This window comes from Sceloporus occidentalis, unplaced genomic scaffold, assembly GCF_023333645.1.
Source record: "Sceloporus occidentalis isolate IW3139 unplaced genomic scaffold, rSceOcc1.0.p SCAF_44, whole genome shotgun sequence".
Taxonomy (NCBI): domain Eukaryota; kingdom Metazoa; phylum Chordata; class Lepidosauria; order Squamata; family Phrynosomatidae; genus Sceloporus; species Sceloporus occidentalis.
The window spans coordinates 4,456,614-4,473,011 of NW_028317024.1; the positions used below are offsets into that span (position 1 = coordinate 4,456,614).

General features: G+C 38.1%; 1 protein-coding gene across 1 annotated transcript in view; it reads right to left on the minus strand.

Moving 5' to 3' along the window:
* GALR1 (galanin receptor 1) overlaps positions 1-15,905 on the minus strand; it is a 63,643-nt gene extending 47,738 nt beyond the window's left edge. The window contains exons 1-3 of the mRNA XM_089490418.1: positions 15,897-15,905; positions 13,472-13,487; positions 11,257-11,846 (exon numbers count right to left, since the gene is read on the minus strand). Coding sequence (XP_089346544.1) covers positions 11,257-11,846; positions 13,472-13,487; positions 15,897-15,905 — 615 coding nt within the window. The remainder of the gene's footprint in view (positions 1-11,256; positions 11,847-13,471; positions 13,488-15,896) is intronic.
* Between the last annotated feature and the right edge of the window lie 493 nt (positions 15,906-16,398).

Below are 16,398 nucleotides of genomic sequence, written 5' to 3' on the forward strand. Positions count from 1 at the left end.
CATGCCCAAAATACAACATAACATCTCCCTGGGGCTGTGGAATATCACATTATCGAATTAGCTTTCACACTCAGTTCACAGTTTTTTTAATGCAGTCATCTAATCAGCATACACTGTTTTCCCCCAGTTAACCGAACATAAGAACTAAATGTATATTTAACAACTTATAGTACCTTCACAATCTACACTTTTGGCGTTGGTTGATTGATGGATAAAAGATGGATAAAAATGTTTCCCTAAATATGAACTGAAATCTATCAAGCTCAGTGTTACCTGTGAAAAAGCTGAGCAAACCCTACCATGAGAGATATTAGTCATTGAAAGTGTCCTTCTGGACTGGTATGAGGACCAAAAAACAAAAGAGAAACAGGTGGTTCTTATCTTGTGCTCCATCACTCCTGACAAAGGCTTAGTACATTGTGAATGTTCAAGATCCCCTACCACTGTTACCAAGAGTTCAAGATACCTACCACCACTGTTACCAAAAGGTTACCAACAGTCTTTCCCACAAAAACATTACAGTAAGGCAATTTATTGGTTCCTTCATTGTGTTTCGGTATTACGTATGATCTGTTGGGCAGCTGGTGATGGATTACCTCTTCTTTGTCATTTTCTCACTGACCCTAATTATATATTGTTCAGATAGATATACTTGTCTTCTTCCATAGCATTTCAATCTCAAAGTCAATAAATGAACATAAAAATGAAGTGAGAACAGCTTTTTGTTTTTAGTCAGATGGTATGGTCTTGTGTACACAATCCTAAGGCTTGAAAATCGGACAAATCATGTGTTCATAGCACTCACAAACAGAACATTTATTCCTAAATTACAGAGCGTTACTTATTTTAATCTTTGCCTGTGGGATATTTTGGTATAAAACAAATGTATTTTGCTATAAGATCTGGACAGATTAATTGAAATAATAGCTTTTCATTCTTTATAAAAAAATATTTTGTATCTTTTTCTTGTTTGATTCATGATATAAATGACTAATCTTGGAAGCACTAAAGCGCATAAAATGTTATTTGAGCAATGAATTATAGTCTTTCTAAAGTAAATGTTGTATTTCTAAGTTATGGGGTTTGCACTAAAGGCAAGGCCAAACTATAAATATATTTATCTATTGGGAATACATTGCATTCAGTTGTATTTCACTCTTGATTTCATGAGCATATATTCTCAAATGAAAATAAATGCTCTACTGATGTTTTGATTGGAATCTGTTTATTCAGCTACTAACAGAAATAAGATTGAGATATGTGAAGAAAAGAAACAGTGTTGAACCACATGCAATTATTGCTGTGTATTAGATGAATATATAGATAGGTAGATAGATAGATAGATAGATAGACAGATGGAAGAAAGAGTCCCACGCACTCATAACTGTAATATACCAATGAAAAAAACAATTGGAATGCTCAGAAAAAGGTCAATGGATATATTCATATTGACCCAAGACAAGATAGAGTTGCAGGTTCCACCTTTGGGAACACATACAACCTTTCAGGGTGTAAGAGATATAATCTTCAGAGTCGAGATCCAAAGAAGTAACCTCTGAGGTCCCAAAAACTTAAGTGACTACATTTTTTTCTTTAGTTGGCCCTATAAAATGTTTCACCATCAATTAAATGTTTGAGAAATCATAAGGTGTTAATTTGCCATGCTCATTTACTAAAACATACAACAAAAGTTAATTGAACACTGTAACTGTAAGTATGTACAAACAAAAGACAACTTTTGCATAGGTTAGTACAAAACAACAAAAAAATGGTGTATCCACAAGTGTGTACCAACCATAAGCTAAATGCAGCTAACTTTGTTATCCAAGTCAGGCTGTACATTAACCCCTTCATGACAATGGCTGATGTAATTATTTTGATTTACATATTTACTCGATTATAAGATGATCCTGATTATAAGACGACCCCCCCCCCCAAATCTGAATATTAATTTAGGAAAAAAAGAAAAAAGAAGAAAAAAGTTTTACTAGTAAAGATTAATTCATGTAAACTATTTTTTCATATTTAATAAAAGCTATGATTGAGAAAAATATTTTTTTTGTTTTTATTTCCTTTTAGTTGCCAACCTGCCCCCCAGTTATTCACATCTGGCCCCAGGCTTGCCACTCTGCCTCCCTGATATGCCTTATACCCCCTATATGCCACTCTGCCTCCAGAAATGCCTTATACCCCCTATATGCCACTCTGCCTCCAGAAATGCCTTATACCCCCTTTATGCCACTCTGCCTCCAGAAATGCCTTTTAACTCCTTATATGCTACTCTGCCTCCAGAAATGCCTTATACCCCTATATGCCACTCTGGCCAGCGCTCGGTGATAGACCCCTGGTGTTAAGTGCCGGCAGCAGCTGAGGTTACTAGACAGGAGGATCCCAGTCCCCTGCAGCGCTGTGGGGGGATCTGGATCTTAGTCTCATTGTCAGACCGCATTTGAGATCTGATTAGAAGACGACCTCAATTATAAGACAATGGGTATTTTTCAGAGCAAATACAGTAATTTACTATAAACAAAAAGTACCTTTTCTGAATTTTTTTTGAAAAATCTTTTACTCATCTATAAAAATGAATAGAAAAACCCTGGTAAATAGATTCTAATATTTGTAGAATACCCAATGTTTTTATGTATTTTGAAAGTTATAAGGCAATAATTGCAAGTAGCGTTTTGCTATTTCAAAACCATTTTTACCAAATCTGGTGGTTCTGCCTCCATGTGCTATTTGTGACAGCATTGAAGCCAGCCAATGCAATTTACCCCATTTTTTTTTGAAAACTAGACACCCAAGAGTATTTCAAATGCTAGTTTTTTAACCTTTCCATGCACTAATTCTATCACCAGACTGTGCCAAACTTTGCGGTAGTAATTTTTGTGGGTTTTTTTCACACTCATTTTACTTCAGGTATGAATGTGCAGCTCCTGGTATATGTCACTGTTAAACAAGATTTTCTGAGTACCGTTATACCAACCATGCATAGGTTTGTCAGGTTGTTTGGGGGGTAATAGGCCACATTTGGGGCATGTGCAATTTAGTTTTTCAACTTGAATTTTTGACATGTTGAAATTTCTGCCCCCTGTCCTAGTTGGTACATCTTTGAAGCCGGTCAATTCAATTTACTCCATAAAACCATATATGTTTGAAAATTAGACCAAGGTATTTCAATACTGGTATTTTAACCCTTTCCAGGCACTAATTCTACTGCCAGCCATAGTCAAAGTTTGTGGTAGCCCTTTTTTGTGATATTTTTTCCCACACACATTGTACTTGTGGCATGAATTTACTTTCCTAGTATATGTCACTGTCAAACAACACTCTCCTGAGTACAGTGATACCACCCATGCATGGGTTTGCCGGTTTGTATGGGGAGTAAAAGGCCACATTTGGGAAGTGTGCGTTTTTCAAATTGGAATTTTCACATATTGAGAATTCTGCCCCATGTCCGATGCTATTTGGGATAGCTTTGAAGCTGATCAGTTCAATAAACCCATCCAATCAAACTAGACTCCCCAGGGTATTTCAAATGTTAGTATTTTAACTCTTTCCATGCACACACTTTAGCACCAGCCTTTATCAAAGTTTGCTGTGGTATTTTTGTGTGATTTATTTTCCACACACATTCTACATTAGGTATAAATTGGTATATGCCACAGCCAAACAACAAACAATATGTGTTCAGCAACATCTCCTGAGTACTGTGATACCCCCATGCATGGGTGTGTTGAGTTGTTTGGGGGCTAAAAAGCCACATTTGGGAAGTTGTCAGATATTTTATCATAGAAAACATGTATTCCATATATTCTGTACTTTACATGAACACAAAATGGAGTCAGATCCATTTTATTTTACTTAATCATGTAGTGAGGATTTCTTTTTGTCCTTGTTCCCTCTATAATAGAGAACAAAGGAGTATTCATGTATAATGATGTTTCAGCGTATATATGATACAATTAATGTTATCTTCCATGAGAAAGTTAAGGAGTAGACGCTGCATATCTTTAGAAATGTAACTTGGAATGGGGGATACATGGTAAGACTACCAAGACCTGAGTTACTATCTAGGAGGTAACACCTGGCGATTAGGGTGACCAAGGATAAATTCCAAACACATATGTAATGGTTTTAAGTTAATTCTTAGACCAGGGCGTCTCTCACAGGTAAATTAAGAAATTACAACTGTGTAAATATGAGTAGAAATCCTAATTTTAATGGGTAAAACCCACCGTTATGATTGGAGAATTCCAATCAAGAGGTGGAGGCTATGATAATAAGCTCTGTTTTTAAGCTTATGTCTTGGATAATTAAAAAAAAAAAAGAAAAAGAAAAAGGACGGAATTATTCACCAAATTTACCCGAGAGAATTGGAATCTTAAGATTCTGGCACCATATTTCACTCTTGGAGTTACTTTGAGTTCTAACCTATATAACTGGTAGAAAGTTATATTCTTTTCCACTTAATTTCTTGCCACTGAACCTGGATTAATTTCTACAAGGACCAGTTGGACAACAGCAACAAGTGGTGGTAATTATAATTATTTTATTATTCTGAATAGAGATGAATTTTGTCTTCTTCGTATAGAATTCCCTGTTTCTGGGAAGTACTATATTGCATTATTGTATATGACGGCTTGTGAGACTGCAGCTTATAACCCGTGATAATAACAATAATGAAAAGGTATTTTTACCTATAGATGAAGTTTGACATTATTTGCATCTATTAGGAATTTCACTAATACTCGTAGACATTATTAAATTATTTTTAATTTGTTATATTAGTTGAACTAATATTAGAGAGATAGTGATATTTTTATTACTGCCCTGATTATTATAAATTTTTGGTTGCTGAGTGGACTGGAAATTAATTGTGTGTTAGACTCATAAAGTACTAATTCATATTGATAACTATCGATAATATATTGTATTTGAATTGATTTAATTTTGACATGTTTTAAGAACGTTGTGTTTTATATTATGCACTGTGTGACTCATACATAGATTTTATAAATTGTATTCACAATAAATAAATATTTTTGATTGACTATCGTGGCGATATCTATCTAATTTGAATTATAATATTCGGCGATCTGAAAGAATTTAGGATCGGAGATAAAATATAGGGTATCTCCTTAAATTAATATTGTGGATGTGGTCCTACAATATTCGGTAGCATCGTTATTTTGCGTATGTGATAAAATATTGGTTTTGCCTATTTTGTCTCATTAATATCCCTAACAAAGTGTGCATTTTTCAAATTGCAATTTTGACATTTGGTCATCCTGCCCCCATGTGTTATATGGGACATTGTTGTAGCTGCCCAATTTATTTACCCCATCAAACCATAAATGTTTGAAAACTAGACACCCCAGAGTATTTCAAATGCTGGTATTTTGACCCTTTACATTTACTAACTTTACCACCGGCCTTTGTCAACTATATATTTATACCCCAAAATAAATATTTTTGCATTTTTTCCTATACACATTGTACACACTGTCAAACAACACCCCAATATTTGAGAGGTAAAGGCCACCTTTGCGAGCTGGGCATTTTTGGAATTTGGACATCTGATCAATCTGTGCCATGTCCTATTTTTGGGACATCTTTGAACCCGGCCAATTCAATTTACCCCATCCAATCATACATTTTTTTAAACTAGACACCCCATGGGCATTTAATATGCCAGTGTTTTAACTCTTTCCATGCGAGAATTCAGATATAGCGCTAATTTTGGGACTTGTCAATAAAAATAAATAAATATATACTTTTTTTTCATACAAAGTATTATGCTGTAAAGTAAGAATGCTTTCAAAAATAGACACGTTAGTAGTTTATTTTTATCATTTAACAAAATGCAAAGTTAGTAAACAGTAATTAATTAAAACAGTAAGCAATTAATCTTTGGCATGGCCAGTCTTTGTCTTCAAAACAGCATTAATCCTTGTAGGTAAATTTGTATACAGGTTGGACCTTGAAGGACAGAACAGAGTTCTTCTGTGTATTTAGGCAGCCTCAGTTGCTTCTCTCTCTTCATGTAATACTAGACAGACTTGATCTTCACACCCAGGATTAATGAATTTGGTGGTGTGTTTGGGGCCATTGTCATGCTGCAGAATAAATTTGGGGCCAATTAGATGCTTCCTTGATGGTATTGCATAGTGGATAACTGTCTGCCCATACTTCTCAGCATTAAGAACACCATTACTTAACTCCATTTGCAGAAATGCAGCCCCAAACTTGTACCACTCTCCAGCCTTTCAGCAAACTGCCTTCTGCCAAATTGTTGAGTCACTTGTTTTCACATTGAGGGTATTACTTTTTTGTCAAAAATCCTGCATGAAGATCTCTTCTGTCTAGACTTCTCCGTAGAGTAGATGGGTGTACCAAGGTCCCACTGTTTTCTGCCAATGCTGAGCTGATGGCACTGCTGGACAATTTCCAATTGTGAAGGGAAGTAAGCATGATGGTGCATCTGCTGCTCTAAGTTTCCTTGGCCGAACAATATGTCCTCATGGTAAAACTGAGCACAGCAAACAGACACAAGGTAGTTATACTGCATCAGCAAGTCTTCTCCCAGGCAGATATTCCAATGCAGAAGACTTGCTGATGCAGTATAACTACCTTGCGTCTGGTTGCTGTGCTCAGTTTTGCCATGGCCATTGTTAGTGAGTTCCTAACCCATGAGAGTATGCGTTTATATGCGTGCCAGTGCATATGTGAGTTAACAAGGGCAGGGGCGGGCTGGGCTGGGGGGCAGGGGGGCAATTGCGGGTGGGCTGGACGGGCGACCGGCAGACGAGCATTCAATGCAGCCGCAAAGTTAAAAACGAAGCGGCCGCAAGCAGGATTGAATGCGGCCGTCATGCCAGTAGCGTACCTGGCGGGGGGGGGGGGGGCGGTCCGCCCCGGCTGCCGCTCATCTGAGGGGTGCCACCATGCCGGTACACCTTCAGAAACGATGTGCGCGGCAACTGTGGCTGTGCACCGGGACTTGATGTCAAATCCCGGCGCACAACCCTGAAGCCACGCCCACCGTCTTCAGCGCTCAGTACACCGGAAGGACAGGAAGAAGAAGAAGAAGTAGAAGGAGAAGAAGAAGAAGAGGAGGAGGAGGAGGAAAAGTGAGAGTGAAAGAAGAAAAGGTAGGACAAGATTCAGGGAGAGTGGATTAGTAAGTGTGTGAGAGTGATGGGTGTTATGCTGAATGTAAGTGTGTGAGAGTGATGGGTGTTATGCTGAATGTTTGTGAATGAGGGTTTCAGATAGCATGGATGTGTAAGTGTTGGGGGATAGCTTGGCATAGGGAGTCCGTAATCACATTCCTTTCATGCCCAGATTCCAGCATGTAGTGGCTGCCTAGGCATGATAGGAGTGTGATTGCTGTTATAAATTATTTTTTGGTCCAACTTTGGTGTGTTAACACTTTTATTGGACAGAATAATTCAATGACAGTATTAATATATATTTATATATAATTGCAAACAGCAATCACACTCCTACCAGCACATGCTAGAACCTGGGCATGATAGGATCGTGATTGTTGTTATATATATGTGTATATATATATATATATATATATATATATATATATATAATATTGTTTTTTGTCTAATTTTGGTGTTACTTTTAATAAAGTATTTTAAAGTTTTTTGGGTTTTTTTTTCAGTTTTGGCCAAGTGAATGCTGAATTTTCAGTTACAGTCCAGAATTTTCTTTTCGGTGCATCCCTACTATATACTATGCCAGTCACTAAAGTGGTAAGCCTACACCACATCAATGTTTGGCTTAGTATATAGTGATAGGGGTTGTCAGTGTCTGCCTCAATGTATAGGCACACATTGACGGTGGTACCGCATAATCCCTAAGTATATAATGATAACAATTTTGCTGTACCCCTGTCAATGTTTGCCTAACCATAGAAACTATGCAGTTTTAAAGTGTGTGTGTGTGTGGGGGGGGGGGGTGCCACATACAGGATCTGCCACAGGTGCCAAATACTCTAGGTACGCCCCTGCATCATGCGGCTGTCAGACCCAACGGCCATGCCTCAGCTCCTCTTCCCACGTCTTAAAAGGGGTGTGATGAAGAGCTGAGGCATGCGGTGTGTGCACACCGGCCACTTTAATTTCATTAGGCGCTGGTGGAGTGACTGCCGCACGACGGCCGCTTTCAATGTCGCTCGCAGCCGCTTTGATGGTGCAATGGGCCAGTTGACTAGACTTGCCCCCCAGGCCTTAGGCTGCCAGCCCTCCCCTGAACAAGGTGGTGGTGGGCATAAGGAGCCGATAGAGCCAATTGGCTTTACCTGCACCCTGAGCCAAAAAGCCCCAAGCCTCCCCTGTCTGTTGCAAATGCACAGATGGATTCAACATCCCCTCCTACCATACATCTGTACTATTCCTTCCCACTCACACTCAAATTCCTTGTATTTCACCACACAACTCTCTTTATTTCCAATGTGTGCGCTATACTTTCCTCCAGCCAGCTACAACACTGGCTAATTCAAGATTTCGAGGAATCTAATAAGTGGGAATAGTGTAGTGCAGTTCTGGAAGGTAAAGAATGCATATTAAAATGTAATACAATAATATGTCCCTTTAAATTGACCTGTTTTAAAAAAAAGAACTGGAAGGCAAACTTTTGATAGCAGTTCTGGAATGCAAACTTTCACAATGGTTTATTTGAATATAACTGAATACACATTGGCATTTTAGGCTGATGTGGGAATAAACAGGAAAGGAAAACATTTCTAAGGCTTACTGGCAATGCCAGGAGTTAATTTAATGAATCTAAGACATTTATTTTTTAAATGAAATAAAATTAAATTGTGTGTTTTTTTTACATTTAATTTTAAATACAAACTAGATGTTTATGTATGTATTTCCAAGATTTTTCAAAATTTCTATTATTAGGAAGATCATCATGTTATAATGCAACTGGTGTTTTGTTTTTTGTTTTTCGCGTATTTCTTTTTTATTTTCTTTTCCTTATCTTTCTGTGCTGATCACACTGTGATCAGCAAGCAGAGATCCATATGCCCTGCATTGCTGATCACAATTTGCACGATCAGCTAGGAGGAGGAGCAATGGAAGAGCCCAGCAAACTCTAGGAAGACCCTGCGGAGGCTTTCCTGTTCTCGAGTGATCTTCCAATGGGTGTCAGCACTGATCGGGTGACCGGGCATTCCTTTTATGATGATGTACCAGTGCTTGTGTCAGGTGCCATTACGAACAATCTCTCAGCAGGAAGATTGCGCTGGCAAGGGACAGTACAGGGTGTTAATAGACAGCTTGATCTCCCGTGTTCCATCAGGTAGATTTCCCAGCTGCTTCAACAAAGTCAGGAAGTGTAGGTATGTCCTTATGGGCTTCTTGGTACAGGTTTCAAGGACGTATCAGTACGTCTTAAGAGGCCACAATTGGTTAGGATTTGAGTCTCTTCATCAGGAAAAAAGGGCAGGCTAGATGTGTCGAATGGTTCTTATCTGCCATCAAATTCAATGTTTCTATGTATCTGTTGCATTTTGCAATACCCTGTTTTAGAATTTATTCCGCTACACTGAAACAGCTTTGCTGAACAATGTAACATAATTGCGCTTACACTTTCAGCAGTGAGAGATGGCTTTTATATTATAGTGGTCAGTCTTGCCTATGGATAGGCAGTATGGGTTCCCTCTGTAGGACATGTGAAATCAAAATCCTTTCAATATGGCAGGACTTTGAAAATCGCAGTGCTAAGGATATACCTGTAAACAGTGCTTTGGTAAAACTGCAGATTAAACATAGACACATTTTGTAGTATTCGTACAATGTTGTGGTTTGTTTTATGATTATGAAACTTTAGCATCATTGTTAGTTGGCACACGCTAACAAGTTATATAAACATTAATAAATACATATTTAGGGGTGTAACATAGACCTCTGCAGCCCAGGGTATTTAACTACACATGACTGATTTCTAGATTGACATATTCAAAGACATAGACATTCATATCCTATCCACAACAGGACAGGCACCAGGAGAGGGAGGTTGGGGGTCAACATTTTGTGTTAATCCTCTGCATATGGCACATTTATCTAGACTTTCTAACATTCCTTATAGCATATGCAAAGGGCTCATGTCAAAAACCTGGAAAAACTCTATGCATATGCATCACTTTATCTAAGCAAACTAAAGGGAAGTTTGTCATACTACCCCATTATGTCCAAGCCCACAAGCACACAACTCTTCCATTTAGGACATGTTCTGTATCACTGGCATTATAATCAGAGGGGTGTTGGGGACCAATTGACTTAAGAGAGAATCATTACCTTTGTTATTATGCAATGAGAATACCTGAACATTTTTATACCCCAAAAATAGTTGGGGTTCCAATATTTTTTTTGGGGGGGGGAGTACAGCTGAATTGTTGTCATACACACAAGTTAATTGTACTTCTATCATGCATACCTATCTGAGTTCAATTAGCAGAGAGTCTTGTTTTGGCTGAGATGTATATGAGTTTCAACAGCTAAAAGGGCTCAGGTTTCCCAGCCGTAGGAAACATGTTGGTTTTTTTTGCTCTTTAAATGTGATATTCTCTTTTTTGGAGCATGGACATTTTCCCCCCAAGGAAACGTTCCTATGTCTAGCATCGATTTATCATAGTACATTTGTATTAGCTGTTTGTGAAGGGTTCAGTGGAAATATATTAAATGGGAAATATGTAAAATGTGTGTACTTGAATATATTTAAAGACCACATATCTGACGCTAGCCTGTGTAGATGATTTCTGCACATCTGAAACAGCAACAATCTTGCCTTTGTATGTACACCTACAGGTGTTGCGATCAATTTAGGTATTACTTCTATACACAAAGATATGTTTTAATGATCCTACCTGCCAGAAGTGAAAATTACTGTATCAAAAGAAATGTGTTTTCTTAAGATCTGTCAAATATTACAAAGCCATCCTATCTACAAAGGATAAGAGAATCCATACATATCATACTTAATCTTCGAAAGTATATCAGTTGCTTTTTCCAGTACGTTAACTTGGGCATTCATTGACAGAGATGGTTTTGATTGCAAGAATTCTTGCTATTTAACCCAATGTATGCCAATAGACAGTTTCGTTGTTATTATTGTGAATAGAAATGCCATTGTAAAGTATATGGCTCATTGATTCACAACTTTTTAATAATTAAGTATTTTACACTTTTTATTTCAAGGAGCATAATTGGATAATGAGTGGAAATATAATATTACCTTGGCATAACAGAAGGATATGAGAAGCAGGGGAAACAGGTATCCAAAAACAAAGGAGCACACCACGTAAATCCTCTTGTGCTTCAGATCCGGCCAGTATTCCCAACAGAAGGTCTGGTTGCTGCCCCTGTGAATCAGTGCTTGATTGTAGGCTACAGGAGATGCCATGGCAATAGAGAGGATCCAGATGAGGATAACCCCTAACATTGCATTCCTGGGCACACGGATAGAGGATGACCTCCTGGAATGCACTATGGCCACATAACGATCTACAGACATGGCAGATAGGGTGAAGATGCTCACCAGCATGGACAATGTGAAGAAGTAATGGATGAACTTGCATATGAAGGCACCAAGAACCCAAGTTGGCAGCACATAGACGGTGGACTGGAAAGGGATGCAGAACAGGAGGTAAGCCAGGTCAGCGATGCTCAGGTTTAGGATGAATATGTTGGTGGTGCTGCGGGGCTTCCCTGGCTTATTTCTAGCCAGTACAGTGATGACCAATGAGTTTCCCAGGACCCCCAGGGCGAAGATGATACCGAATACCACCAAGACGATAATATTGTCTAAGCCAATGCCCAGAAGGGGTTTCACAGAAGGCTGTTCCAAGGACCCGTTCAGTTCTAGCGCAAGCCCTTCACTCATGTTACCGAAATCCATCACTTGATCCAAGATGTGAGTTCTTGTCCTTTGGAGGGTTTAGAAAACTACACCGAACGACTCACTGATGAGTTATACCCGGCTCCTGAAGTATTTCTGATGCCTTCTGTGTTACCTGTAACTCTAGCTGAAGGTGATGCTGTTAACTTTGATCCACGTCAGTTCCCAAGAAGTAGAGCCCAGGTCTAACAGGTGGCAGCAGTGGATGGATAACAGTGTGCTGGGAGAGAAGTTTGTAGAGGGTTTGGATAGAACCAAGATGATAAGGAGGAGGGATCTGCTGCTTGCGCTGCCCTGTGCTTCCTCTCGTGTGACTGCCTCCCTGCGCTCTACTTGCATACTCCTCATGCAGTAAGCGCTACTGCTGCTGCAAACAGATCTGCCCCCTCTTTTATACAGGCTCTATGCACACACATCAGTGTACATGAATTGGTGATAAGGATCGTGGCTGCCATAGAGAGCACTCTATGTTATCTCTATATTTGCATTGATAAGGGCAAAGATTGGTGATACATTTCGGTTCTTCTCGTAGGGTTTGCATTTGATTGTGATTCTATCGCTGAAACGTGATCAGGTGCATTTCTATGGCCAACAGAGAGAGGCACTGTTAGCCCATTAAAACTTTAGCCTTCATTTCCCATATAGCCCAGGTTTTGCTCAGATTGTCTCTTACTGGGAAGGATACAGTTACTTACCTGAGATTGATGTTTTCATTGCAATCTATGGTACAATTGGTATCCAGAGGTAAATTGATCTCAGATTACTAAATCTAGTCTGCTGTCACCGAGGCACTCTCACTAAGTCACTGACTAGACAGTAAGAAGTGGTGACAGTGGAGATGTTTAGGGAGAAAGACAATAAGACACAAATATACTCCTGATACCAAACAAGAACACTGCATCTAATGATTAAACAATTATTTATTAGAATGAGTATAAATATATATTTACAAATGTTGTATAGTGTGTGCACCTAAACAGGTTACTCAGAATAGTAAACTGCAGTCATAACACACCACTACCCAAGGGTCCCTTTTAGCTAAGAATATTAATTCCCATTAACTAATTAATTAACCTTCCACCTTACATTTTCATTAAGATAATCATTTTTTATAAGTTAACCGAAGCATCCCTTAATGCTTTAAGAGCTAGAAATGACTCTTATAATATGATAATTCTGTAATGGATGTGTTAATATAACCTCTCTTAGTGAGCATTTGTTTTCCAGAAATACTTTTGTATTCTAAAGTTTCTGTTCTAATATAGTGTATAAAATACACAGAAAACAACATCTGCCTAGAAACTGGTGTGCCATTCTTTGGTAGGAAGCCAAGCAAAACAGTAATGCTACAATTCTGTGAAATGTGAAAATAAACTGTTTCGTGATACATATCCTAACTTATATTCCTGTTATTAAAATAATGTACCAAGAAACCATTATAGTGAATGGGCATTTAGCTGGGAGGTTGGGGAGCACAGGCTAGATTGGATGTGCAAGAAATCTATTCTCACATTTCTTATTTTATTGGACCTTGGCCACTGCTGATGCTAATTGGGCCAGCAAGTACTCTATGGCTGGATGTTGTTTTTATGCCCTGCCCATCATGACCGATGGCGATATGTATATGTATATAGTACCTTCATTCTCTACACTATATGTACAATATATTGTATTAATATATATATACATACACATAAAATACATATGTTATACATTGCATGTTACAACCATATGTACAGTGTATATATACACTCTTAGTCAAACCAGCACCCAGAACAGCTGCCCTGGTCTGGTGGTCCAGTAGAGGTGACATAGTATACTGTTTATCATTTTGAGAAGGTAAGTGTATTATTATTTTTGCACAATTGCACTATTCTTATAAATGAATGTTCATTTGGCTTTAGCTTCTGATAATACAAGCACATCTTTACAAGACTGTACTGTAATGAGCAATATTTCATATTTTTTCTACTTGTTTAGAAGCCAGCATGATCTGCTGCAGATTTAGCCATATTGCTATGTGGCACATTATAAAGCTGCAGCTGGAATGGAAATGTAAGTTCTAAAAGGCATGGGACCGATGCTAATAGTACATGTCTATGGCAGTTAATTTTTCTTCTCCCTTTATTGCTTGCTTCTTCTTCACTGGCTCTATAATTAATGGTGGATTCCTGAAGAGTAGTCTAGTTATTTGGGTGCCCTTTTCTAGAAGTTTGTGTTTGGCTTTTTGACCATGTCCCATCTATTTTGGTCATACCTAATTTATTATCTCTTTTTTTCAGCATTTTGCCAAACCTAAAAATTTGGGTGAAATTCAGTTGCTGGAGAAAACCGCTTTATTCTTTGTTACAAGCATTGCATTTCATGTCCTAGGTTTATAGATACACATGGCTGCTTTAAATGTTTGATAGTACAAGCTTGTATATGCATTGTTAGTCCTTCAGTAAACCACAATATAATAGCAGAGTTGCTACAACTGTTACCATTGGATGTGATTGAAGGGCCCTAGGTGCAGATGCAAGCTTAGGTAATTAAGATGACAAGTGATTTTTCAATGAACTAAATGCTCCAGAAGATGATAATATGCAACTATGGACTATGATACATAAAGTAAGCTTGGTTCATTTGGCATTTGCCATTGACATGACTATTTGTTGTATCCCTCTTGCAGGGGCAGGCTGACCCATCGAGCACTCGGACACGGACCAAGCGGTCTGCAAGCAGTGTACACGGCTGAGTCCGCCCCTAGGTCTGCGCCCCTCCAGAGGTCAACTATATTGCCCACAGCTGAAGGAGCAGATCATGGCTCTCCCTCTAACTGCTCCCTTGCACATTGGCTACTGATGCTGAGCACCACATTATGATGTCATATCCCGGTGCTCAGCACTGAAGCTGCACACACCGACCAGAAGACAGAAGAAAAAGAGGAAGAAAGCAGTAGGAGGAAGAAGAAGAAGAAGAAGAAGAAGAAGAAGAAGAGGAAAAAAGAAGAAGAAGAGGAGCTGTAAGAACGGAAACAGAGACACAGGAAAGGTAGGGAGACATTGTGAGAGTGTGACAAAGCATGTAAGTGTGTAAGTGAGAGTGCGATGGGAGCTATGGTGTACCACAATCAGTGCCTGGCTCAGTATAAAGTAATGGAAGTTATAATGTCACACTATCAATGTCTGGTTAAGTATATAGTAGTGGGAGTTAAGATGTACCACAATCAATGTCTGACTCAGTATATAGTGATTGGAGTTATGTTGGACTAATTTGTACAATTCCTAAAACAAAATATTTAGTAATTTTACCCAATCTATAGATTCATTTATACATAAACAAGGAAACATAATAATAATAATTACTATCACAAATAACACTATAGTGATAAGTTGTCACATTTTCTTTCGGCCACATAAATGCAACACAGATTTTCTTCGACAGGACAATATGTTCATTTACAGAATATCACATATGGTTAAGTGCGAAATACTCTTTCCTTTTCTAACCTTTCTATATATCTAATATTGGATATGCTCCTACAGCTTAAATGTGAAAAGTAGAAGTCAAATAAAATTGTCTTATTTATATTTGTTTAAAATTTTTGTTAAGAAACTATAAACACATGTATCATAATGAACATTGTGTTATCTGTGGCATATTAGAAATCTAAATGTAATTCAGATGCTACGAATCTAACTACCAATTGACATTTAAAGATGTGAAAAATTTCAATTTATATTCATGAACGATAAAAAAAACTGTTTTTATGGAACTTAAATATCAACATCATATGAGACCTTTCTCCCCAACAAAGTTATTGTGTAGACTTAGTGTTTTTAAGGTATGTTTTATTCAGAGGTTATGCAAACAAGAAACATCAAGGATGTCTTGTATCATGTAAACGGTGACATATAGTAACCCTGTGCTACCTAATATTGCATATTAAATTTTGTATCACAATTTCTGTAAGGTTTCCCTCCACCTTGTCCTACCTGTACCATTGCTGTTGCCACTATACTTGTGTACTCTCATCTTATGATACATTTAGCAGGATGGACCATTTACTGATTTATACTTATTTATTCAAATAGGCAGGGGCTCCAACCGTGATTTGTAATGTGACCATAATTTATCACTGTAGCCATGTGGCCATTTAGTGTGAATGACTCCACTACATTTATGCATGAAATAGGTGTTTACAAATGGTATTTGCTGGGTATACCCTAAATTCTTGCTTTGTTTTGTGTATTTATTGGTCATTGATATTCTAGCAGCAGCTCGAGAATCTGAGTATGTATGCCTTTTTTATGCCTTTTAGTAGACTTGTGCTTCTTACAAAGCCCTGAAAATGAGGCCAGACCCCCCAGAATCAGACAAAAACTAAGCAAAAAGCTCCAAATTTTTGTCTGACCCTCGTAAATCCACATTCACTCACACTCTCTCATACTCTCACACTCTCATTCTAGTTCACTCTCTTTTTCAAGCTCTTGAAAT